This window comes from Eublepharis macularius, chromosome 15 (assembly GCF_028583425.1).
Source record: "Eublepharis macularius isolate TG4126 chromosome 15, MPM_Emac_v1.0, whole genome shotgun sequence".
Lineage (NCBI taxonomy): Eukaryota > Metazoa > Chordata > Lepidosauria > Squamata > Eublepharidae > Eublepharis > Eublepharis macularius.
The window spans coordinates 57,301,741-57,328,607 of NC_072804.1; the positions used below are offsets into that span (position 1 = coordinate 57,301,741).

The window sequence follows — 26,867 nt, forward strand, 5'->3', positions numbered from 1 at the left end:
CCAAAAGGCAAAAACGACACCCAGCATGCCCTATGCCCCTGAGGCAACCTTCCATGGGCTTTGGGCCACGTGGAGTCATCCCAGGCAGATAGGTCAGCTTGGCCATCTGCAAGGAACAGTTCCCAAACTCACCTTCCATCCTCTTGGCGTGGCCCCTCCCGGCAGCCCCATCTCCGCCCTCCCAGGTGGACCCAACGCCATCGCAAGCGGGCAGGTGCCATTCCTGCGGCAAATCCATCACAGTTAGAGGCCAGGAGGTCAGAGGGACGCCCAGGAGGGGTTAAGCTGCAGCTCCCGGCAAGTATGCAGATCTGGAGAGCAGAAAGAGGGGTGGGAGAGTTTAACCAGCTACAGGGGCACAGAGCTCCCTCACTGGCGAGGGAAATGTACTCAACCTGTGCTCAGAGGCGCCCTCTCTCTGCATTGACATTTATGCCCTCCAGCCAGTTTTCTTTTTGTTAGAAACCCTTTCCAGTCAAGCAAGGAGAGCCAGTGTGCTTGATGGGGAAAGCTCCGCCTGCCCAATTTCTGTGCCTCCTGCTGCTGGAGATGGGCCAGGAAGCTCAGCTGCGGAGGAGCCTGGCCCATCGATGGCAAGAAGCCCACTCCCCTCCCGCCATTTCCTCGACCTGCAGGCTCTGGGCTGGGGCTGGGGCAGCTCCATACCTGGAGTTCCAGACAGCCATGCTTTGTTTCCCACTATGGTGGGGGGAGGAACCGAGCTCAGATCTTAAGGTCGGTCCATTCACTGCCATTCTTTCTCTCGCCAGCCGGTGGCATCACCTGGGAATCTGAGCAGAATCAGGAGAGGCAGTTAGCGTGGCCTGGTTGAGACATCTGGCTGAAAGATGCGCCCGTCCCTCTAACAGTCATGCAACAGGGAGAAGTCTCTCCAGCACCGCTTCTCCCTTCTCTTCAGTACTGCACGGGGAACAGCACGGCTGCAGGTGGTAAACCTCTCCCTGCCCCACAGCTATTCAAGGCACCCAATTTTCTTGCAAACAAACCAAGTCCCTAGTCCTCATTCGAACGCCTTCCCAGCCCTTCCCTCTGTTGACTCCACATGACAATCCCTCCAATGAGCTCCCATTTCCCTTCTTGTGGAATCCGCTGCTGGCTGCCACTCGGTGCTTCCTCTCCACCATCGGCATTGCAATGCTTTTCGGGTTTCAGCCCCAAGACGGAGGGAAGACCTCCAGCACCCCACGAAACAGCAAGACACCATCCTCCCTAAACCTGAAATTTCACCCCAAACTCAAAATAACAAATGCTCCGCAGGTATTTCTCTGTGATTTTGACTTTGGCAGGCAACAGGGAGGTCACCGGAGGAGATGTCAGCAGTCAAATGCTGCCTGGGAGACTACAGGAAATGTCCCACAGGAGCCATAGTTTGGCCTGATCTTGGCTGACCCCTGGCGAAGAGAGGAACGGTTTAAGGGTCCCACTTGGCCTCCGGTGCATTGCTTCCCCTGTGCCTCTGCATCACAGACCCACCCACCCACCCTCATTGGGAAACACCCCTCTCCAAGTCCGCACGTCTTCCTGAGAGCTGGGGCACGATCCCAGGCACCCACCTTGCTCTTCTGCTCTGGAGGCTTCAGTGCTGGAACTGCTGTTATGGAGGTCAACATTAGTCCGTGACCACCTCCTCCTGTGGGGAGACGGCACCTCGTCCGGCCCCGCCTCCGAGGGGTGGCTCCGCGGACCTTTCTCGCATTCCTTGCCCAGCGCCACAACGCTGCAGTCCCGCCTCACCCTGCCCGCCGCAGAGTGGTCCACCCCCCACTCCTCCGGCTTGGAAGCCGAGCAGGGCAGGACGGTGGCGGTGGGCGGCTGGCTCCCGTTGGTCTGCGAGTAGACGTTGCTGACTTTGGCTTTCTTGTGCTCATCTTGGCCGCTGTAGACCTTGTAGCGGATCATCAGGATGATGATGAAGACCAGCACGGAGGCCACGATGATGCCCCCGATGATGATGATCATGGTGCCCCCCAGGAACTGGGTGTGGAGCGAGTGGCACTGTGGGGCGTCCTGCGGGGTACTGAACTGGACGCAGCCAAGGCTCCGGGTGGCCGTGAGGGAGGTCACCCCGTCGTTGTAGACTGCCAGAATGCACAAGTTGTAGTCTCGTCCGGAGGCCAAATCCTTCACCAAGAAGGCCTTGCTGGAGGAAGGGATCATCCTAGGGGAAGCAAAGGGACAGTCAGGCTCCGGGGCGCCCTCTGCCAGCCCCCCCTCCCTCCGCCTCCTCCCTGCCAGGCGTCCACCTAATGCCCAACGCCTGAGGGTAGCTGAGGACCTTTTGCTGCCCCAAGCAGCAGCACCGGATGAGCGCACCAGAGCGTCCTGGGATGGGCCCCAAGAGATTGGCGGACTCGCTTGCGCCAACTGGCAGCCCTCCTGCCACAATCATTATCTGAGGCTGCTGCCTCCCCCAGCGGCACACTGGCCTTTTAAATAACTGGGAAGGCTCTTGGGGGGCTCCTTCCACCCCTTCTGCCTCTACCTGGAGCTTCCAAAGCTGGCTTTTCGACACAGATGTAATGAGGGCTAGGACCCAAACAGCACCGCACGAAGGACTTGAACTAAAATTCTCTCCCTTGGGGGGAAAAAGGCTGTTGAATAGAATGATACACTGCTTTATCAAAAAATATACTGTGGGAATCTTAAGGAGAAAAGGTCCCTGTTCCCCTGAGGGGTAAGAAATCCAGAGGTGGCCACGGCAAGACCCACTGCTGGATCCCCGTGTAATATTTACTCAGGGGTGAATCTGCCAAGGCTTACTCTGCGCCTTGGATATCTGTTTCATTTAGTCGAGAGAGAAATGGAGACTGACAGTATCGTCACAACAGCTGCTCATTAACAAAAAACGTACATGCAAGGCAAACTTTCCGTTTGGGAGCACACTGACCCGTAAGCCAGACAGCAGAACGACTAATCCCTCAATTCAAACTGCAAAGCTTCTTCTAGCTGTCTCTCTCTGTCCTCCCACAAAACTCCGACGGGAATTAGATTTCAAAGGCTGCAGAGAGATTCCAGACCATCAAGGGCCATCGGGCTCCTTTGGATAAGCCTCTGATCACCCAGGAACCAAGACAATTAAACTCATTACCAATATCGGCAAATTCAGCATCCATAACAAGAGATGCTGGGAGGAAATTCAGATTACAGGAATATAAAGCCATCTTCTTGGAAATGCAGTTTTAAAGCAAATACTGGATATATATTTTTAGCTACAAAATTAATTTCATTTATAGGCATAGCTACAGTCTGAAGCAACACATCACCTCCTTGCAAGTGCCAAATTCAAGACAGTCATTCCTGGGATTTTTTCTTCTTTTCTTTTTCTTTTAAAAATCCTCGTTTTTATCTCTCCTTCCTGCTTTCAACTGAATAAATAAGGGAAGGCCTTTTGCACATGCTCAGGAACACCCTCTCACTAAGCCTATAGGTCGCTCTGCACTAAATCTGAAGTGCACTGGAAACCTGCCCCAACTCAATGCATTAAAGTATTTTGTTTCTCATGCCAAATCTGGATCGGCCCATTTGCTAGCATGCACTGAATTTGTCACAATTTTGGGAACGTGGTGCAATTACAACAGAAATCTACAGCCTTACAAATACATTTGAAAAGTTAGGACTTGGAGACCACATCATTTGCACAGGGCCGCTTGCCCTACTCATAGCCTGCAAGTCACTTCGGGCTGGACGACAACAGTCACTTTCTTGCCTTCCTCATCGGATCCCCTGCAGGTAAGAAATAAGCCTTACCAGCGATGAGTGAGCAAGCAAGTGGATGTTTACAGGGCTGAGCTCTTTTATACCAAACGTGGTACTCCCTACATAGGATGAGCAGCTCACAGGCCTGAGATGCAACACTGAAAATAGGATCTGGAGGCAAATTCACAGTTCCAGGGCCGAGTCCTGGCTCTGCTGAAGTCCTGCTTTCGCCCACACTGCCAGCTATGTTTAATATGTTTTTCTAGATAATGGAGAGTCAGAAATTAAATCTGAAAAGATCATCCCTTTGTACTCCATTTAATCAGACCAATGCAGGACTGGCCCAACAGCGCACTGAAGCATTTGCTGGTGGCAGCTGGGTGTTGAAGGGCGCTAGTGCGAGGTACGGGAAACGCAGCCCATACAGAATCCCAGCGTATGGTGGGTACACCCTCTGGGTGGCACACGGCTATCCCCATTGGTCACCTACGGCATTGCATGGCACGGTCACTTGGGGAAATGCGTCTTAGGCCAGCCCGATCTATTACATTTTTGATCCTGGCCCAAAAACTCCTCCTCTCCCCCTCCCCGCAACAACCCCACGAGACAGGGTAAGCGCTGAGCCCAAGTAAGATTTGAGTCCAGTGATTCTTTAAGGACTAACAAGCTTTCAAGAGTCAAAACGCCCTTTGTCAAATACTAAGCTTTGACTCTTGAAAGCTTCCACCCTAAAAATCTTGCTGGACGCAAATCTTGCTGTTTTACTGCAGACCGACACGGCTGCTCGCCTGAAACTATCCTCAGCACCCACGGTCACCCAGGGGGCTTCTTGGCAGAGTGGAAAGCTAAACGCAGGCCCGACCAGTCCCAGACCAACGTGCTAACCTCTGCTCCACATGGGAGAGCCTACAGGCACCTTCGGTCTAGGTTTACTCCACAATGGATGAAAGGGTTCCCCTGGCTCTTTCCACATCCTCCCCCTCCCCTCGCAGCTGCCCATCACACACTCTTGAGTGTTGAGTTTGCATTCACACACCTGCAACACACACGTGCAAGATGGCGGAGCTGAAGTCCCACTTTTTAAGTAGGTCACTTTACACTACTGGGCTCTTTCCGGCCAGCCAGCCAGGCAGGCTACTTCTGGGCCAGCTGCCAGAGTGTGGGGGGTGACTCGGGGGACTTGTCCCGACAGCCTCACTGCGTCTTCACAAATAAGGAGAACAGCTCAGCAGCACGCAGACACGTGGGGGTGGGAATCAAGGAAAGCAAAGCGGGGCCACAAGAGTCCCCAACGTCTTGGCGCAGGGCCCTGCCAGCTCCTTCCAGGCCCCCATTTCCTCTGCCATCTTCCCACCACCAGCCTCCCCTGGCTTCTCATTCACTGAAGACCACAAACGCTGCCTGGGACAGGGGTCGAGTCGACTCCATATCCAACAAAGCCCCACACTGAATGTCTTTGGGCCAGTCTCTCGCTCTCTCCCCCACCGTCCCGCTAGAACTACCTCACAGGGTTGTTGTAAGGATTAAATAGAGCAGGGAGAACCTTGCACATCACCCAGAGCTCCTTGCAGAAAAAAGAGAATACATTTGAGAGAGAAGAGATAGATGGCAGAGATCGCAAGGCCACTTTGATCATCGCCCCCCCCCCACATTAACAGGGATTTTGCCCCCAGAATGTGCAAACGAAACCTGAAATAGGCAGCATCCTGAGAATGTGCAGAGTGCGCTGCCCCTTTGCAGCACCACCTGACTGCAAACCTAACCCATAAATGGCCAGCATGTGACCTTCAACCTCTCTTCTGTCCTCCAGGACCAACTGAAATGCTGCCAGAAAGACTCGTTTCAATGGGCAACCACGCTCCCTTCCAAAAATTCACCCGCTTGTGCCAGAGAGGGCAGCCATTTAAATAAACCAATTAATTAGAGGCCCTTGTGACCCTCAACCCACCAAGGAGGCTGTCCACTGTGCCACTGCATGAGTTACCATTCTCCTCCTGCCTCCTTCCAATCAGAAGAAGAGTTCCTTTGCACCATCTCTGCTTTGGGTGTGATCAGCCCATTCAGTCACTAGCAACACAGATGCATCTGACGAAGAGAGCTGTGATTCTCGAAAGCTTATGCCTCAATAAAGTTGGTTGGTCTTAAAGGTGCTACTGGATTTTTTACTATTTTGCAACTACAGACTAACCCAGCTAACTCCTCTGAGGTGCTGTAGAATGGCCCACCTTCAGTAGATACTGCCTGCTGTACTTCACGCAAGTATCTGCTCTGTACCTCCTTCTTTCCAGTGACTCTTCAACGAGTCATGCAGAAACACAGACGACAGCTTTATCTGAAGGTGGGTGGTGCTTATACTTCAGCTGCCAATATAATGTACCTCCTGCTCAGCGTTGTAAAAGTTGGAAAACGCCACCCCTTGCTCACTGTCCATCTACTCACGTCATCCAGAACTGTGGGACAACAGCCCTTCAGACTGCAAGTGAGAAAAAATGTCTGACAGAATTCTCTTCCAGTCACAGACATTTTTTAAAAACCCTTCCCTGTACCTAGAAAACTAGCATGTCAGGAAAAGGGTCTTTCTGGGTCCAATGTGTGGGAAGAAGCAGAACCAGAATCGTCAACATGCCTGAAGCAAAATGTCCTGTCCCTTTAATAGAGGCTTAATGCACGGCAATAATAACAACAACAATACCTGTGCTTATATACCGCTCTTCTAGATAGATTAGAGCCTCAGAGCAGTGAATAAAGTCACTGTTATTAGTATCCCCACAATCCAGCTGGGGAGCTGGGGCTGAGAGGAGGGGCTTGCCCAAGGCCACCTGCAGAGCTCATGGCTGGAGTAGGAGTCGAACAGCTGAACATTCAATTTATATACCGCCTTCAGGACAACTTAATGCCCACTCAGAGCGGTTTACAAAGTAAGTTATTATTATTCCCACAACAAACACCCTGTGAGGTGGGTGGGCCTGAGAGAGCTCCTAAAAGCTGTGACTGACTTAACCACTAGGCTACAGTGGCTCTCGCAATCATAATGTGCTTACATACCACCCTTCTAGACAGATGAATGCCCCCTCAGAGTGGTGAACAAAGTCAGCATTATCTTTATCCCCACAATCCAGCTGGGGAGCTGGGGCTGAGAGGAGCGGCTGACCCAAAAGCGCTTGCTGAGCTTATGGCAGAAGTGGGATTCGAACAGGCAGAGTGCTGATTCAAAGCCCAGCCACTTAACAACCATGCTACAGCAACTCCAGCTTTTCAACTCAAGCACGGTGGTAAATGACACCCTATTAAAACCTCCGTTCAAGGGTCTGGGCATTTTTTGCTCCAGCCCGCTGGCAACTTGTTAGAGGGGAGGGTCTCTGGATTCAGCGTGGCTTACTGGGCCCTTCTCAGGGAACAAGATCCTTAGCTTGTGCTGTATGAACTCCACATTAAAATTAAAAAAATAATCTGTGCCCAGGGAACCCAAACACAGCGACAAGGAAGCAGCCAGCGCCAGTGACCCGTATCAAATGCTGCAAATCAAGCTCATTTGCATGATTACCCTCACTTTGCACAATTTATTTTGCTTCAGCTAATAGCAGGAAAGGAGCAGAAAGTTCTGCTGGGCCCTGAAGCCGCCCCCATCTGGGTCCCCAAGACCACCCCAAAGCTCCCTTGTCATCCCACTGGCTCCTGCAATTTCACCAGACACCACGACCTTCACGCTCTCCAGTTTAATCTCTGGAACCATGAAGACGAGAAATGTAACCTTTCTAAAAAATTAATACTAATGGAGATTCTTAGGAAACTGGAATTATGCAGCCCGTGCCTCATCCTGCAGTTCTGTTTCCATCTCACTGAACGGCGGCAGGTCCTCCACGGCGTGCCCCTAGCGCCTCGCTGTCTCTGCTGACCGAAGTCAACTATCCAGCCCCCCAGCCCCCTCCTCCCCCTGCCCTGGCAAGGATAACTCAGCACAATCCAGGATGTGCAAGAGATGAAAAGGACATCCCCCCCGCCCCCACACGAGCTCCCACTGATCACGGTGTGATTCTCTTGCTCTAGCAGCTTATAAATTATTCTTCCTCTGTCTCTAGAGAGGAGAATTTCAGAAGGTAAAAAGGCAACATTATCTGAGCCTAACTTCAAAAGGCCAGGAGCCGACCGTCCAAGGCATTATGGGTAGTCATCGCTCCTTCACGGGCGTGGCAGAGAGTCAAGGTGAAATGGCACTGCGAGTGGGGAAGATCTGTGGGGTTTTGGAAACTTAGCTAAGGGGGAGGGACACACAAGGCAGGCTGCAAAAATCTGCAGGAAAGATGCCAGAGTTTTTTGCTGAGCTTGATGCTCTCGAATCGCTTCCCTCAATCCACCAGAATCTACAACAGATAATGAGATTGCACGCACGATTCACAACGGCAGCAAAGTCGTCATTTTGAAGCCACGGTGCTGCAGTTTGTGATCCTTATTTCTTAGAACGAGAGAACAGTTATTTGCACCGGGTTGTAAAGCTCCTCGAATCTGAAGCAGATTCTCCAGAGCACAGGTTAGGGCTGCCAACTGATCAGAAAAACAGACTGACACGTTCCTGTGCCTTCAACATCACCTCGATCTGCAGAAATGAGCAGGTGACCCTTTGGGCATCATGATCGGTGCGTGCACTCATGAGATTTCCGTTTGCGTTCTGACGGATTAAGACAAGAGGCTCGAGTGAATTAACAGAGCGGCAGTTTCACCAGAGCCCTGCAGTGGGTTCTGCTTTGGGGCTCTCCAGCTGCCAGAGGGCAAAGGAGCTAAAATATACCCAGAATTTTAGCCTTCACTCCCCAACATTTGCACTGAAAAGATCTACCACCAACTCATTCATAGAACCTGCCCAGCTCCAGTCCTACTGGAGAAAAAGGAAAGAGAAGAACCCATTACCGGGTTCAGCTTCCTGGACTAGACTGACTCCCCAGCCTGGAAGGAGGGAGGGCAAGACCCACCAGGCCAGCACCTCTGACAATGCGCAAGAGGCCTTAAGCCCCATGGGGGGGGGGGCGCTTCCTTCCTTTCAGCCCCACCCAGTGAGAGAAAACTGCTGTCGAGCAAGAAAAAAGCCCTAGCGACACAGGGGTGCTAAATCCACCTCTTCGCCGCACGCCTGCCCATCCTGATCAGAGAATCATCGCTGGTCTGCCGGACACAAGGCAAAGGGCCAGCACCAGGGGCAATGGCTCTGGGCGCAGGTCAGCAGCCTTCCACCATCGGGCTGCAAGGAAAGGGATCGGCAAGGAGGTACAGGCAGGCCTGCCTCTGGGGACCTCAACCTGGAAGGATGCAGCCTGGCCTAACCCGCGCAGCCCCGCCCCGTCGTGCACATTGCTTCATCCTGCTTCGAAGCATATGACAAACAGGTGGAGCAGCTAGATGTAAAGGCGACGCCTCCCTGGGATCCGTGCCCCACCGGAAGGTCTGAGAGGCACCACAAGCTTTCACGGCACGCCTTGGACCATCCAAGAAGGATTCGCTGATTCCAGACTTTGCCCTGAGCACGGAAGTCCTGGGACACCTGCCACTTCGCCAAACACCTCCAAGATGCCCCAGGCCACCCATTTCAAAATCCCAAGAAACTCACCTGTACACCAAGGTATCGTCAGAGGAACTGTTATACTGGATTTGGAACATCCGGATGCCCGGGATGTGCCACTGAGGGTACCAGCGGATGAGCACCGAGGAGGGCGACACTTCCGAGACCACCACGCCCTTGTCCTGAGAGGTGGCCGTTTCGTTGGCACCAGGGGGGAGGAAAGCCTTGGCCGAGGTAAGGATGTCGGAAGGCCCTGCAGCGTCACGTACTTTGGGGGCGCTGCCATTGGACAGGTGAGGCAGGGGGTTGACCACCAGCTCTATGGAGGTGGTGGCATCTCCCGCAGCGTTGGAGGCGATACAGGTGAAGGTCCCGGTGTCCTGGACAGTGGCAATCAAGATCTCGAGGGTGCCATTGTCGTAAAAGATTGTCCGTGAAGTGTTGGCTACCACCTTGCCTTCTGGAGACACCCAATGGATGGTGGGCTCCGGGTCGCCGGCTCCACGGCAGCGAAGGACCGCCGCCTCGCCTTCCGTCACCACCAAGTGCCCCGTGTGGCGGGTGATGACCGGAGGCTCACAAATAAACTCTTCCTCGGTGATAGTCCAGAAATATTTCCCCAGGAGGTCCGGCGGGGAGGCACAGGTCTCCAAGTCATCCTCCCGCGTGAGCCTCCGGAGCCACAACAGCTCGCAGTTGCAGTGCAGGGGGTTCCCCCCAAAACTGAGAACGAGTGAGGAAAGAGGAGATCCCTTGGATTTTGCGTAGACGGGGATCCGGAGGAAGAGGGGGTCTGGAGGGATCTTTTTCAGCTTGTTGGACGTCATGTCCAGACGGGCTAGTTTAAGGAGGTTGCTGAAGACCCCCTCAGGGACGTAATCTATCAAGTTGTGGTCGAGGTTGAGGGAGTTGACGTTGCTGAGGCGCTGGATGGTGTCCCAGGGAACCTGCACCAGATTGTTGTAGGAGAGATCCAAGTCCTCCAAAGTGCCAATAAAGTCATCGAAAGCTCCCGGGGAGATGTCCTGCAGCTGGTTGTTGCTGAGGATCAGGTGGCGCAAATTAGGCAGTCCCCTGAGCTGGTCTCCGCCAATGGAGACGAGGCGATTGTTGTCCAGATGCAAGGCGCGCAAGCCGCGCAAGCCGGCAAAGGCAGACGGCAGGATGTGGCTGATGGTGTTGCGCGAGAGGGTGAGGAGCACCAGGCTGGTCATGTTGGTGAAGTCCTTGCGGCGGATGACGGTGATGAAGTTGTCGGTCAGGCGCAGCTCCACCGTGCGCCGGTCAATCACCGTGGGCACAAAGAGGAGGCCGGTCTTGGTGCAAAGGATGGTCAAGGAGGGCGACAGGTTCTGGCACATGCAACGCTTGGGGCACACCTGAGCTCGGGCCAAGGTGCAGAGCGCCAGGATGCACAGCAAGACACGCTCCATGGCGTCACCCGAGGGAGGCACTGCAGAGACACACCAAAGAAAAGAGAGGCTGAGAAACCAGGCAAGACCACAGCAACTGGAGCTCGGAGAGAAGGTTAAAACAGAAAGAGCAGCTGTAACAAGCCAGATCAAGAGGCCACCCCCTGCCCGACAGCTGGGAGCCTCTGGGAAACCCTGCAAGCACAGAATGCAGGGGCAATCGCAGAGGCACACTGCCACTGGACATGGAGGTTCTATTTAAGTAACATGGCTACTACATAGCCTCTCTCTTCCTCCACAAATGTATCTAATCCTTTTTCAAAGCCCTTCGAGCTGGAGGCTATCACAGCACCTCTTGTCATAATGAATTCCGTAAGTTAATTACGTGCGGAGGAAGAAATATTTCCTTTTGTCTGTCGTGAACTTGCTGCCAATCAGCTTTACTGGATGACCCCAAGGCCAGATTTATGAAAGGGGGAGAGAAACTCTTCCCCCGCTTCTCTCTCTCAGGCATTCATCGGTTTTCTAAGCTTCCCTCTCACCTCCCCTTCAGTCATCTGTTCTCTCAGCCACCCTTTTCTGAATCACAAATTGGGTTTCCAGGACTCAGCCTTGTTGACATTGCCTGTTCCTTCAGAATATTTTAGTGCTTTCACAATACTTTGCAAAGAATAAGCTAAAGTAGGGCTTTTTCCCCCAGCGGGAACGCGGTGGGACGGAGTCCCGGCACCTCTTGAAAGTGGTCACATGGCCGGTGGCCCCGCCCCCTGATCTCCAGGCAGAGGGGAGTTGAGATTGCCCTCTGCGCCAGTTGCACGGAGGGCAATCTCAACTCCCCTCTGTCTGGAGATTGGGGGTGGGGCCACCAGCCATGTGACCATTTGCACCGCGGGCAATTTAAACTTTAAAAAACTCCCCCCTTGTTCCAGCTGACCCAAAGTGACCTCATTGTGTGGTCCTGTGTTCCACCACTGAGTTCCAACACCTCTTTTCCCAGAAAAAAGCCCTGTGCTAAAGCCACGGGAAGCCTACAAAAAAATCATATTGTCTGTCCTTTCCCTATTCTGTCTTTGACATACCCCCCAACCACACACTACGCTTTATTAGCCACGATGGCTAAATGGAACCTCCATGTTCAGAGGCAGCCTGGCTTTCTGACGTGGGAAGAAACTTGAAAAACAGTTCAGGCTGTGTATGTGTGCGCATGCGCACGCGTGAGCAAATCACCACGTTCTGTGCTTAAGTGGGAATGCCTTATTCATCTCTCTATAGTAACGGTAGTAAAATTACGCAAAAGGAGATTAGACTTCACAAAGAGATACAGAGATAACCCAATAAAACAGAAAATATATACACCACATATTTGCTTAATCTAGGGTTGCCAACTGCCTGGAGAAAAAAAGGTTTGATGTGATTGTCATAAAAACATCAGCAGCCCGTGTCTACGTATTAAACATCCATCAAAGGTATAGGACATTTTTCTCCAGGCCTCGTTGGTAACCCATGCTTAATTCCAGTTGCTGATTGGAAGCAGAGAGGGGGTGACCCAGTTTGCTCAGTCCAGATGCCAACGGCTGGTGTCATTGGACAGCCCCCGACTCAAAGGCTTACTGTCCTTCAGTGCAATCTACTCCCAAGCACCACTCCCATGAAGCCCACACTGGGAAGGGGTGTCCCAACACTTCCAGCCAACCTCTCAAAGGGGCCTTGAACTGTCCAAGGACTGGCCAATCCCACGTTTCTACCGGAGGACTGACCAATCCCCAGCCATGCCAGAAGCATCAAAAGCAGTGCTGAGCACCCAGCCTCCTGCCAGCAAACATCAGAGGAAATGAATATTTCATGATCAAATACCGGCGAACAAACACAAGGCGTGGAATCTGGTAAACATCAATTATCAGCTTAATTCATCTTAAATTATCAAATATCAAACACTGATTTTAAAAAATCAAGCCTCGGTGGTCTCCCGACTGCAACAAAGGCCAATCACACGCAACAGAAAAGAGCCTTTTCTTCCCCCAAATGTTCGACTGCAAACTTCACACCCCTTGGGGCAGGGAACCGCCTTTAGGGGCTCTCCTGGGCAGCGCGTGCACTGTTCAGAGAATAATGATAACAGATACTGTATTAGCATTTCAGCTTGGAGCAGTCCACCCAGCCACATATTGCAGTGCCCCACAGGCTCCACTTGTGTGATCCAAGCCCGGCGGCAGAACTGAGGTTCTTGACCCCGTCACGGAGTGAAATGGGATTGTTAAAACAGCCCTGGAGCAAACCGAGCACGCAGAGCAGCAGCACCGTCACCATTTGGCGCGGGCCCAGTTAGTGCCGACGACAGGGACAGGCTCACTCATCACGTCCTGCCTCCTGCCATGGAGCAACGGGTGAGCCCGCTCACCTCCCCGGCACCGCAGCCCAGCTCACTCCTGGCCACCAAGTGCCCTCCAAGTCAGGGGCTCCCCACGAACTCTCCTGATCAGTCAAAGGACCAGCCCCTCCCCACCCCTGATGGTGAGCCACATTCATCTTGGTGGATCAGAAAATATGCCGCGCAACCCCCCCCCACCCCCACTCATTCGAAGGCTCACTGCCCAAGCTCCTCTCTGACCAGGGCACATGGCTGAAACATCTAGTTTTCTTGCTCCGCCTCCTTCACCCCACAAGTTCCTGCTTTCTACCAGAGGCCAGGTGAGCACGTTTATTCTTTTGGAAGAAGATGCGGGGGCGGGGGGGGGGGAGCATTAATTGTTCTGAAATGCGCTCTCCACAGTCCACGCTACACCTCAACAGCTGCAGTGCGTGATCTGACAGGTTGCGCACCACAGGGTGCCTCAGTGTGCATACGTACAGGAGAGATGCTAAAGGCGGTGCGGCTAGCGATCCATCCACATCATCGGTTTTTACCCCACTCTTTCCCCAAGGAGCATCTTACAGCATTTTCCCCTCCTCATTTTGTTCACACAACAACCCTGTGAGGTAGGTTTGGCGGAGGTTGTGTGACTAGCCGCAGCTTACTCAGCGAGATTCATGGCAGAGTGGGGGTCCGAGCCTGCTCTGACACTAACCCCTATGCCACACTGCCAGTCCTCGCTCTGAGATTTGCCTTCTAGAGGCTTTGGAATGAGAACAACAATTCTAACAATGCAGCTTTTTGAAAATGTTAACAAGGCACCTTTCAAATAATGCCACGGCGGTGCAGTGGTTAGACTGGGGCCAGGAGCATCCGGTTCAAGTCTCCTGTCTCTCATGAAGCTCACTGGCTGACCTCGGGCCAGTTGCTCCCTCAGCTTAGCCTGCCTCACAAGGTTGTTTTGTGGATAAAACAAAGGAAGGGGAAGAAGAGAGATCTCTGTCTTTTGGTGCTACACCTCTGAAGATGCCAGCCACAGCTGCTGGCGAAACGTCAGGAACTACAATGCCAAGACCACGGCAATACAGCCCGGAAAACCCACAACAACCATCGAAGGGGAAGAACCTTGCACACGTCCTAGAACTTTCTGGAGGAAGAGCAGGGTACCCACATGAGGAAAAGGTGGCAAAAGCAGGGGCCTTTCATTGGTTTGGATGTGAGCGGTATGGACTGGGCTCGCTTCCTCCTTGCCTGGTGTCTCGGCTTCATCTGCGCGCCACAATGTAATACCGCAACTTTACACAACTACCTGAGCTTCTGCTATCTTCCTTTTGGTAGCTGTACGTTTTGCTGTCATCCCTCCGGGCACCCACATGCAGCCCACCCTTTCAGAGTCACAGAAGGAACAGGGGGGTCAGGTCCCGGCCCCAAGCACGCTACAAGCGAGGATCTGGAGGGGGACAGATACAAGGAGGCAGGAGAGCAAGCAGAGTCACACCGACTGAGGCTGGGGGCCGAGGGACACAGCGGAACAGGGGCCGGGGCTTTTGAGGAAGGCTCCGGCTCTCCCCGCCCACGTGCGATGCCCAGGAGCACCGGGCATACTCACTTGCCCGCCTCCTCCCTCCCTGGCCAAGGCTGACTCACAAGCTGCCTCCCCAATGCCTCCCCTCTCTGCCTCTGCCCAAAGCAGCTTTGCTGTTTCGAGCACCGTCGTCACCACTGACAGAGCGAAGCCATCGAGAACAGCAGCAGCCCGGGGAGCGCGCAAGGACTTGGAACAACACAAATCAACGCAAACCCAATTGTGCGCCATGGCCACCCGTGCTTGCAAACCATCCAGAAAGGACCAGCAGGAGTAGACCATCGCGGTGCTCTGTGCAGGGCGTGACCTACGAGGACGTGCCTGTGGGGTTGTGCACATCACACTCAAAGCAAAACTTAAGTGTGCCTGCCAAGGAAACCAGGACGGTGCAGCCACGTCCAACCCAGCTGCTTAAAGCAGGATGAATGGGCGGATGGCTGCCTCGTTCCCCCGCATCTTTTCTGCTTTGCTTACTCTTAAGGGGCGGAGGCAAGGAGGCGCCCCCCCTTCCCACCCTCTGGCCATCCTCCCACCCACACCCTGCCAACTTGGGAGATCTCACCAACCCACACACTGTCAAGCTTTCTTCTTTTAACCATAAGAACTAGAAGCTTGGTTCAAAAAAAAAAAAAGGAAAGGGAATCCGAGATCTCAAGATGCTGAATTTTGCAACCAACAGCAAAAAATAGCCACGGGGAGAGGGGGAGGCAGGAGAGTTTTAAATATTTAAATAAATAAAATGAGCTTAAAGTAACTCTTTGGATCCCAGCCAGCGTTTGGAAGTGCACCCAGAGACGACCTACTGGCCCACTGAGCGACTGCATCTGGGCTCAGCCCGTGGCCTTGAGGTCAGGTTGTGGGGCGGCCTGGCAGTGGGAAGCTGGGACCTTTCTTGAGGGAGGGAGGGAGGGAGGCCTTGCCCTTGGCTGGTTCAGCAACATCTTGATGAGTGTCTCCCTGCTCAGAATTCAGCTCTACCCGAGAAGCCCAGATATGGCTTCTGTCGCCACTCCAGCCCAATGTGATGGGTTTCAGAAAGAGCGCTGGCCAAAGAAGGAGACACATGGGGAGTCCTGGCAGGGGGCCACAGAGCTGGCCTCTCAGGCTCACTCTCATTTCATTTATTAGATTTATATCCCACCTTCTCTGCAAGCGGGTTCAACAACACTAAAACATACAGATATAGTTTACATTAAAACAATAAAACCATATCAATATCAACGGTGACAAAGAGGCGTCTGCTGTCAATTTCAGTTACAGGCTGAATAAGCCATAGAGAGCAGCTGGCAAATTAAAAAACTCATATCCAGGGCTGTGATGGCAGGACGTGGGCAGTCAGGAGGGACAAACTGCCCCGGCCAAAGGACTGGCAGAACAGCTCCACTTTGCAGGCCTTGCAGAACTGCAGCAGGTTGCGCAGGGCCCGGATCTCCACCGGAAGAGCGTTCCACCAGGCCAGGGCCCACAAGCAGCTGCTCATCACCCCACTCAGAAGCAATAAATAAGCTTTCGGTGCTCAGTGGGCCACACCGACATGATCTTGTTACAGTCATTGCAACCATCTTGCAACGTAGGCAGACCCTGTAAGCCCCATATTGCAGACTGGAAGACTAGGCTGAAAGAGAATGGATCATCTGAGGCCACCTAGTGAGTCTGTGGTAGAGGCAAGATTTGAACCCAGATCACAGCTTATTTTCAGAGGCCCAGCCCTCCTCGCCCACCCCAGATTCTCCAAGCTCTCTGGGCCTTCAGTGCAATTCCCCCTTCCCATTCCCCTTCCAGAGTTTAACCAGCTTCCAGCTACCGTCCGCATTCTGCAGCGTGCTCAGTCCTTCTCAAGCCCTTTCTTTAGGGTCCCCCGTCCCCCCAACAAGGAGGACTTGTGGAACTGAGTCCCCAGAGCTGTGAGTTACCTGCAAAAAACAAAAGTGGGGGCTGATCTGGATCAGGGCTATGGCAATGGAGGCGGCTTTAAACTCTGCTGGTATGCAGAAAGAGAGACAGGCAAAATATGCCCCCACCGGGGTTTAAATCAGCTGGGAGGGGGGGCATGTTTCATGGCCCAGAGGAAAGGCTTAGGCCTTTCCCCCCCGTACTCTGGACCTAATACCTCAACAGCTGCTCTTTGCAGCTAAATGACCCAATGGTGGGCCTGATCCCAGAGGCACAAAGCCACATGTTTCTCGGCTGTCAACCTCTCTGCCACGCCAGCCTCACAAGGACAGACAAGCCGAGGGGCCACAAGCAGTCGCAAGAGTGAGGTTCTATAGGCCAGCGTTTCCCAATCTCTTTTTCCATGGAGGAACCCCTAAATTTTTCAAATCCTGAGGAACCCCAACCTATGAAACCATTTACAGGCCAGAAAAAAATGATGACGGGGATACCAATGGAATGACTGCTAAATTATTGTCAAGAAAATTTATTTGCAGATATAATAACAACAACACTTGATTTATATACTGCCCTTCAGGACAACTTAATGCCCACTCACAGCAGTTTACAAAGTATGCCATTATTATCCCCACAGCAATAATCACCCTGTGAAGTGGGTGGGGCTGAGAGAGCTCTGAGAGAGCTGTGACTTACCCAAGGTCCCCCAGCTGGCTTCAAGTGGAGGAGTGGGGAATCCAACCCGGCTCTCCAGATTAGAGTCCCGTGCTCTTAACCACGACACCAAACTGGTTCTCAACACCAAACACCAAAGAGAGGCTGTGTATGAGAGAGGAGAGGGGCTACATATTTTGAGGGATATTTGGAACTTTTCACAATATTTCAAATATTTAATTTATTTACTCCACAATTGCTCGCAGAATCACTGTTGATGTCCTGAAGAACTCCAGGGTTCCATGGACCCCTAATTGGGAAACGGCTCTAAGCTCTCACAGGTTTACGGAGGCTGAGCTCTCCTGCTCTCCTTCCCCCCCCCCCTTTAAGGGACTCTCCACCGCTCTCTACTTTCCACACTCCTAGAACACGCTCAAGCCTCTTTTGAAAGGTTTTTCTTTGGGCTAATTTGACTGTTACTTTATTTATGTTGTAAGCTGCCTTCAGTTCCAGCAAGGTAGAAAGGTGGCTAATAAATGCTTTAAATAAATAAAGCCACATTTTTCTGCATTCTTGGGGGGGGGGGTCCCCAACCTTCTCCGGGGGGGGGGAGCTTTTTGTGCCACATGATGACAGTATCATTGAAGTAAAGAGTTTGTATTTGATTAATATGAAAGTACTCTCACTTATAACCAAAGCTCAGAACAGACACCGAAGCAAATGCAAATTTTAAAAAAATTAAAAGAGGGAGGGGGCAGAGCCTCTACTCTTCGTTAGACAGAAAAGGCAAATTCTGATAAGATTCTCTTTTGTTATTATTACCCATCACCATAAGGAAACAGAAGCAAGCCTGCCTCAGAAAAAAAAGTGCCTTCATTTCACAACGGCACCAATTAAAATTTCTCCTCACAGATTCATCAAGTAAACTTTTGGTCCATCCATCTACCGATTCAGGGCTGCAACCCAAATTAATATTTATGTATCTCTGTTGTAAGTGCCCAGGGTCTTGTGCATAAAAGCAATCCCTCAAGCAGCTCTGACTGCGTATGTGGGGGGGGGCAATCAAGACAAACAAGGAGCCCCTTGCCGAAGGCCACCCAGCGAGTTGGCGGATAGGATGAGGTCTGAACTAGCAATTTCCAGCCTCACAGACCAGTCTCTTAAGCACTCGACAACACGGTAGCTGGGAAGGAAAGAGAGCCATTACGGATGTGAAACGTTCCCATCCTTCAGAGGGGAAAGGGTGCTCGGTCTCGCAAGGTACCAGGGCTCAAGAGGAATCTCTATTAATACATGCACACCACACTTCCCAGACTGAACACAAAAAAGCAGGCAGGGAGCTCTTGACTCTCAAAAGCTCATACCCTGGAAATCTAGTTAAGGTGCTACTGGACCCAAATCTTGCTCCGCTGAGCTTTGAGACTCTCTCCCACCGTAGCGTGGGTGCGGAGGGTGGAATCAAGGCAGGAACCTTTGAGGACCTCAATGAGGTCCAGCCTGCTAAGGTCGGGTTGCTGATACCACCGTACAGTGCAAGTCTGACCTTCAGAAACAGCCCTGCCACAATGACAGCCCTGTGAGCAACCCTGCCAAAGTCAAGAGCGCACATCTCACCGAGTCCAGCCACGCAGGGGTTAACAAGCCGGTCTCGCTTCAGCCTCTGAAGTGGGCAGAGATGATTCCAGAAAGGAAAATTACTTTGGTGTTGCTCTTCCGCATAGTTTGTTGCAATCAAGAGCAACGAGGTAGAGAATTAAATCCGAGGGTGGATGGTGGGGCTTCCTCCAGCCATCGCCAGCTAATTAATAAATGAAGAGCCTAATTGGGAGCTATTTTGGTTTTGCTGACGGCATGGAAATCCAGGGGCCCAAGAAGTTCAAGAGAAGTTCAAGCAAGAGGAACAGTCTTTTCCCCACCTGCCCTTCGCACCCCTCCAGAAACAGAGGAATTCATGACTGAAAGGATAGTCCCGCTGGAAAGAGAGGTTAAGGTTCAGAATCTGGGAGAAACATCAAATATCATCTGGAGATGAAAAAATCTCAGATCAGGGCTAAGGAAGCCTCCTGGCCCCTGTGGAACTCACTGCCCATTGAAAACGGGCACCAGCTTCAATCACAGAAGGAGAACAGACAGTACAAGTGATTTCGGTCATCAGGTTTGGGCTCCCTGCACTCCACTTTCATTGCCCTCCATGATACAGGAGACTCAGGGAACTGCCTTTTAAAGAGCGGAGGGGGGGCAATTCTGCTTGAGACCACAGCCTGTGGGGAGGAGGGGCACCTTCCTTCCCCCCCCCCATCTGAAAAAGCCCTGGGGAATATTAGAAAAGAGCAAGGCTATGAGACTATGAGACTAACCTATGAGACTAACAACGTTTGTGGTAGGGCATGAGCTTTCGTGAGTCACAGCTCGCTTCTTCAGAACTGAGCTGTGACTCATGAAAGCTCCTACCCTACCACAAATTATATCAGTCTTATCATAGTAAAGAGTCCAGCAGCACCTTCAAGACTAACCAACTTCATAGCAGCATAAGCTTGCGAGAACCACAGCTCTCTTTGTCAGATGCATATAGTTATGCTACTATAAAGTTGGTTAGTCTTGAAGGTGCTGCTGGACTCTTTACTATTTTGCGACTAACACGGCCGACTCCTCTTATAGGGGCTACTGAAATCTTGCTCTTTTCTACTGCTACAGACAGCCTAATAAAGCTACCCATCTTGATCTCTCTCTGGGGAATATTATTTGCCCAATTTTGGAATGGCATGTAGACGGAAACCCAGACCTGACCTGTTAGAAGTTGCGACCCGTGCTGTGCAGGCCAACCAAGCGATCCCCAAGCGGGAGCTGTGGGCGTTCCCGTTGCGTTCATTTGCTAGTTGTGGCATATGGAGCACTGGGGCACACAGTTCACATCATGCAACCCAGTTGCTTCGGCTGGTGAAGTGCTGTACCAGGGCAGCCCAAGACACACAAAAGGATCCACCTGAGAGCTGGGCCAGCCCCTTGGATCACGACATGGCAGCACAGAAGCGGAGCTCGAGCAGTCCGAGCCAGGCGGAGGCCGAGAGCAGTGAGGGGCATGTGGCCAAGGCTGGAATGAATTCGTGTTATGGTACTCATTCCGCCCCCCTCCACCCACCCACACATACACTGAGGCATTCTGGGTACCCCCCCAGCCCCACCCCCCAGCACTTACTCCCAGGGCACCATTAAGAGCAAAGCCACAAAGAGAGGACACGTTGCATGTTGTGATAGCTCAGGCCCAAACAAGGAGGGCTATGGAGTGGGGAGGGCCTTTCCATTCATTCTGCTTCAGTCCAGCCCCGCAAGGAAGGGTGAGCCATACAGAGGCTGCGTTTTTGTCCAGGGATGTTTCTCTGCTCTTTGGCCCCTTGGTCATACAATGGTGTATGCTGGGGGGGGGGGAAGGGGGAAGGAATGTATGCCAGAAAATCAAAGGCCATCTAATCCAGCCCACTTTCTCCACCTACACCAGCCCCCCGCCCCCCTCCACCATCCAGACCACAGTGTGCCAAGATGACTCACATATGCAAGACAGCCCACACACTACAGGGAAAAGGGAAAGATCGCTCCAGGTCTGAACCACTGGGGGAAACTGAGGCACAGAGGATCCCCCAACCCAAGGAATGTATCACACGCACACACACCAGGTCTATAAGCCTTTTTAAAAAAACCCAATTTCCTTCCTCAAGAAAAATGTGCTCAAACTAATTTATGCAAATAAGCATCAATTTACATAATTGGCATAATCCATTAATATTGCAAACCTCTGGGCCTGCTTGCTTGTTTGTTTGCTTCAGGATTTATTCAGAATACATCAGAAAGCACAACAGGGGGAAGTGGGCAGGCAGGAGGGCCAGAAGACCCAAAAGCCGTGGGGGGCACAAAGCATTCCAAAGCTGCAGGAAAGCATCTGCAACCACAAGCGCTATTTCTGGGGCACACAATCTGTGGAAAATATCATGCAGTCCTCACAGGGAGTCTCATCGCCTCCAAACCTTCAGAAAGGCAAGACTGCCTGGATTCCCACCCACCCCCACCAAACTTTTCTTTACAGCCAGGACTAGAAAGTTGGAAAAGGAAAAGGGGCCGGGGGGAGATTTTCCATACTCCTTCACCCCAGACCCAGCATTGTGCAGGCCAAAGGCACTTAGATCGACGGTGCCCCCACAATTTGGCCTCTTGCCTGGGAGAAAAATCCCCCCCGGCCCCTCCTCCCTCCCCCAGGTGCCCCTTCTAAAATACAGACCAGTTAGCTCTGCCTGGCACCTTGCCCCAAGCTAACCCCCCAACACACACACACACACACACACTCACACTCACACCCGTGCCCACCCTGGGCTGGGGCCTTCTGCTTGGAAGAAACTTGGGTGGGGGAGAAGGACGGAAGCGCCGCTATAGCAAAAAGCACCTGATCTTAAGAGCGGAACAAGGACATTAATATTACGCGGATGGGGCGGGGGGGGGGGTTAGAGCAGCCCACCAGCCGACCGCCCCTCCTCACACAACCCCCCCCATTTGGTGCCAATCCGCTCTCTCGCCTGAGCCCCACCCAGCCAGGCGTCTCGGGGAGCCCGAAGGGGCCGCCCGCCATCCCGGAACCGCAGCCGTCGCCCCCCCTCCGGGACCACGACGCTCGGACGGGCCCCGCAGCAGCGGCCAGCAGCCCCACAAGCCTCCCCAGAAGGCGGCGCCTGCTGGAGCGGAGGGAGAAGCGCCAAGTTCTCCGCGCGGCGGAAGAGGCGAGGCAAGGGCGCCCCTCTCGCCTCCGACTCGCCGCCCGGCGCCTTTCCTCGCGCGAAGAGCTCCGGGGGCAGAAGGCGCTCCCGAGCAGCCCGGGAGGGGAGTCGCCCGAGCCCCGCTGCCGCGGCCCCTCCAGCTCGCCGCCCGGTCCAGGCGGCGGCCTCAGGCCGGCCGGAGGGGCCCGCGGGCACGGAGAGCCCCCCTGGCCCCGGGGCCGTCGGAAAAGCGCTTCTCCCGCCGCCCTCTTTGCACGGAACCCCAAGAGGGCAGGACGACCCTCTAAGATCTGGCCGGGGCAGGGGGCGCAGCTGGGCCGGGGGCGGCATTCGGGGGGCGGCGGGCTGCCCTGCGCCGGGACTCGGCTACTCGGAGGAGACGGAGGGGGCCCTCCGCACATGCCCCAGGGCCCCCCGCCGATTCGGCCGCCACGCGCGGCTCAGCCGCCCCCTCCTGCTGGGCTCCGAGGGGGCCGAAGGCCGTCTCCACGTGCTCAGAGGCACTCTCGTCTTCGCCTACTCCGGCTCGGCGCTGCCTCGCGGCCCGCCCGCCCTTCCGTCCCCGCCACTGATCGCCAGGCTGGAGCGGCTCCCGCCGCGGCCGCGAAGAGCTCCGAGGCTTCCCAGCGGCGCCCCCCCCCCCTGGGCCGGGCATCGCCCCGCTCCCCGCCCCCCCCCCCGGGCTCTTCGGGCTGCCGCGCCAAGGACCCGCCCGCCCGGGCACCCACCTGGCCCGCGGCTCCGGCCCGAAGCGGGCGTCGTCGTCACTCCCCGCCGCGCCCGGCGTCCATCCGGGCCCTGCGAGCCGCGCTGCAGCTGCCGTCGGGTCGGGGGCCGAAGCGCTCGGGCTCAGGCCAGGCGGCGCGCCATTGACGCGCGGGGCCGGCGGCGGGCTGGAGGGCTCAGGCCGGCGGCGGCGAGAGGAGCGGCTCTGCGGCGGGCGGGCTCCCGCGCGGGCATCCTCCTCGGCCGGGAAGGGGCAGCCGCCGCGCCCGGGCTCGGCGGCCGCGTCCTCTGCCTGCCCGCTGCCCTTGCGGAGGCGCGACCGGAGCGGCGCCGCCCGCCCAGCCAGCCAGCCGCTCTGCCGGGCTCAGGCTGGCACGCCGGGCGGGAGGAGGAGGCGGAGCTGCCCACGCCTACCGGGCCGCCGAGCCGAGTAGGGGCGGGCCCGGCAGGGGGCAGCCTGCCCGGGCTCGGCAGCGCAGGCAGGCTGCGGAGCGGGCGGCGCGGCGAGCGGGGGGTGGAGGGGGGGTCCTTGAGGCCCCGAGCGGGCGGGGGAGGCGAGGCGAGGCGGCCCCCTGAAGGCGCGCCCCCCCCGGCGCGGGAGGGCCAGGACTTGCCCCTCGGCTCAGCCCCCTCCCCGGGCTTCCCTTCAGGCGGCGGGGCGGGGGGGGGGGCGCCGGCTCGGGCGATCTCGCTGGGGGGGGGCTAAATGCCACCCGGGGTCCTCTGCTGCCCACTGTGCACTTTGTGCCTGAAAAGGAGCAATGGCCTTCCCGCCCCCGCCCCCCAACATCTTCCAGTCAGAGATGGCAAATGGGGGGACAGCCATCCTTGGCGGGAGGGGGCTTCCTTCCCTCCCCTCAAGCACCCCCAGCGAGGCATCAGGCTCCGAGGGGAGGGGGCAGCCCCTCCCTGCAGCGCAGCAGCCCCCTCCTCATCTCGGTGCGTGGCTTAATGCGTGTTCCAGATTTTCCTGCTACCATCCCCTCTGGCACCTCTTTCCTTCAATGCCCTGTTGTTCATTATTGCACTTTGCTCTGCCAACAACAGAATTATCTGAGCATGTGCAAAGGGCCTTTCCCTTACCAGGGAATGACTGCATTTGCCACCCAGTAGGCAGAGGGGGGGGGGGCAAGCATCTGCCTGGCTGGGTCTGGCTTTCCCTTCTCTGCCCCAATCAAGGGCCTCTCCCGTTGCTGTAACCCACTTTTGGAGAGGTTAGGTCAGCATTTCTAGCCAAGGATCAGGCCTGGCCTGCTGGCTCAGCAAAGATATTAATAAAACCTCCCCCCCCCTACCTTCGCCCAGTACCTTATGCCCAAAGACTGGCACAGAAACGGGGGGGGGGAGAGAAACATACCAGTGGGAAGAAAGCTCCTGGCCCCGCAGTGGTGCGCTGGTCCCTCCCTTTCTTCCAAGGAGTGCTTAAGTGAGAAGACTCAAGCCTGCCTGCAAATGGTGGCCTCTGCCCCGGGAACTTTCCCTTCAGTGAGGGGCTGTGATTAGGGACCACCAAAGGGGGACTAGCTCCTTGCCCCCTCCAGCAACCCCTTTAGGCTCCGGCAGCGCCTGGATTTTTGCACCCTGGCACCACTTGCACCTTCACAGATCAGAGAGATGCCTGCCCTGCCCATTGGGGGCCAACAGCAAAGGGCAGGAGCCTCTGAGGGAAAACCTTTGGAGGCGAGAGAAGGGCGCTAAGGAGCAGCCCCCTTACAGTAAGTCTCCTTGTTTACAAGTGGCCAGCAGTGTCAATCCCAGCACGCTACCAGCTTTCTCGCATCCCTGTGCAAAGTCTGCAGCGCAAAACTGGTTTCCCCAGGCGGCTGTGGCTTCCAAGCTGCCCTCCGGTGTCCCCTGATCTCCACCAGTGACCTGCAGTCCCAAAAGCGCAGAGGGGAAAGCCACTTCTCCGTGCTGCAAGTACACCCCATGGTGGCTCACTCCATGTTCGTCCGACACCTGTGTAGCCGTTGCTGGTGTGTCGATGCAACACCTAGGCAGGCCGTGTGGATCCCAGCACAACATCCCTCCTGGCTGGCTGTCTGGCAGCTGGAACCCAAATGATGGTGTAACAGAAGCATTCTCGGAGACCTTCCTTTCCGAGACCAAACTGGGCTCAAGGGATTCTCGGGCACCTCTCAGGGGTTCCTCTGGGACAGCGGAGGTGCTTCTCCAGGAGGCCACGTGCCTGCCACGCCGGATCTGGCAGGGGAGAGGGTTGCTGAGGCAGAGCTAGGACACCTCTTCAGCTTGCACAGCTCAACGGGAGAACCAACAGGCCACACCAATAGACCACGAGCCCTGGGCCGTTTCCACGTTTTGCATGGTGTCATGCAAAACTCACACGAGAAAACGCAATATTTCGCGTTTTCCCCGGCACGATCCGCAACATTGCGGCATGGCCTGGCTTCAGGTAAGCCGTGTGGAAACGGCCCTGGTGGTGCACACCCACAAATACTCTCTGCAGTGCACAAGATTTCCGTGGCAGCCATTCCAGGGGCTCCCCCAACAGATGAATGAATGCGGGACACATCTTGCCTTTCGTGGAAGACAGCCGCCCAAGGGGTCTGCCGAAACCAGGCCCCTGGAAAGAGCACCAACCCTTTTTTCATAGGCTAGCATTTCCGGCCAGCAGGCACATACCAGATCTTGCTTGACAAATTCAAATATGGAGAGTTACTCTTTTGCATTCTTGTTTCCTTCTGCTTTATAAAAACTGCCAGGCAACCTCGAGCATTTTATACAGGAGGCATAAATGAAATGCATTTTTAACAACGTGCACTCCCTCATGCAAATGTGTGAATTGGAGATTACACTCAAGCACATTAAATGATGCCTTGAAGGTGCAAATTTACCACCAGGGAGGTTGCCCTGTCCCTGGCCCAGATTCAACCCAGAAATCCCGCCTCCTCCCCACCCCTCCCAACTGGTTCCCGACAGGGTCCAACTGGCCGTTTTTAAACCAGCAGCTTTGCCAGCCTGTGGGTTTTCCTTGCCCTTATTTGGACATTTCCTCACAAGCAAATGAGCTGCAGGACATTTTGCTGTTAAGGGAAGAGAGAGGGGGTGGAGGTCAAGAAGCCAAAGTTGGCACATCTCAAACGCATCAGCAAGACACGGCAAATCCCAAGTCCAGGAAGCTTCACCTCAGTTCCCTCCAAGTGCCAGAACTCAGGAGTGGAGGAAGCCCTACAGCAGCCCCCCCACACACACACAAAATTGGGGCTTGAGCCCAACCAGGTGATGGGAGAAGCATCTCAGCAGGGAGCACGAACAGAGAGTCTTCACCTGCTCGCTGAGTAACCACGCCCAGCCTTCCCAGGGGCTTATCCACGTCCCGCTTTCTGAGTGGAGCTCAAGACAGTATATGTGGTTCTCCCCCCCTCAAAAACCCTGTGAGAGAGCAGGACTGGACCAGCAAGATTTCTGGCTGAGCAGAGATCCAAACGGGCCTCCCAGCCCGCAGTCCAACACTGCACCGCGGTGGAGCTGAGGCCAAGAGCTGCCAGGGCAGCCTTGGCGCTCCCGTTAGGAAAATGTGCAGCACCCTCCTCGCCGTACCACAAACGGGGGCCAGCCAGGCCCAGAGCAGCAAAATGTGAAACCATAAACGAGTGCCTTCAAGCATGCACAGAAAACAGGGCTAAGGTGGAGGGGGGGGGGTCAGTGGAGGTATCCCCCCAGAACTTCCCTTCCAAGCCAGATTGGAACACCAGAAGGGCAGTGAAGGAAGCAGCACTTCTGAGCATGAACAGAGGTCTCTTTGGTACCTGGCTGGGCATGGGAAAAGAGGTTTCCCAGGCAGACGGGGCCTCTCGTTCAGAGCCCGTTCCAGAAACTGCTCTGAGGATCTGCGCCCCAGGAACACGGCTGGGAACCGTTTTCTGAAGACCACCTTGCAAGAAAGCAACTGACAGGCCCGTCAGTCTTTCCGTCTCCTGCCGCGTCCTAACCAGACCTGCCAATACTGGATGAGTCAGCGGGTCCCTGGGAGCCCGCTAACGCCCTCCACTCTGCCGCCCCTCCCCATATTTCCCAGGCAGCCTCTCTCCTTTGGCCACGGCACCTCAGTTGGGAGGCTGGTTTATTAATCCCCCCCCCCTCTTCTCCCAGAGGCCAACTTGGTGCAGTTGCTGATATTAAATTGGGAGGAGGGGCACGAAGAGGGAGCGAAAGAGCTCTTGAGAACTTGGCAATTATTTCCTCCTTAGTATGAAGGAAC

General features: G+C 54.6%; 2 protein-coding genes across 2 annotated transcripts; one reads left to right on the plus strand and one right to left on the minus strand.

Moving 5' to 3' along the window:
- Positions 1–707: 707 nt before the first annotated feature.
- Positions 708–22,753, minus strand: LOC129342831 (leucine-rich repeat and fibronectin type III domain-containing protein 1-like protein). Its single transcript, XM_054998743.1, is given in 5 exon segments — positions 708–791; positions 1,575–1,683; positions 1,686–2,179; positions 9,317–10,721; positions 22,648–22,753. Coding segments are annotated over 3 exon segments (1,932 nt in total). The 5' UTR covers positions 10,702–10,721; positions 22,648–22,753; the 3' UTR covers positions 708–791; positions 1,575–1,630.
- LOC129343007 (basic salivary proline-rich protein 2-like) lies at positions 21,632–22,792 on the plus strand. The gene has a single exon (XM_054998967.1). It carries the CDS (start codon positions 21,632–21,634, stop codon positions 22,790–22,792), a length of 1,161 nt encoding a protein of 386 aa, XP_054854942.1.
- The last annotated feature ends 4,075 nt before the right edge of the window (positions 22,793–26,867 follow it).

What these genes read in the sequence shown, in the direction of transcription:
- LOC129343007 (XM_054998967.1), top strand. Translation starts at nt 21,632, where the DNA reads ATGGGGCGGGGGGGGGGGTTAGAGCAGCCCACCAGCCGACCGCCCCTC.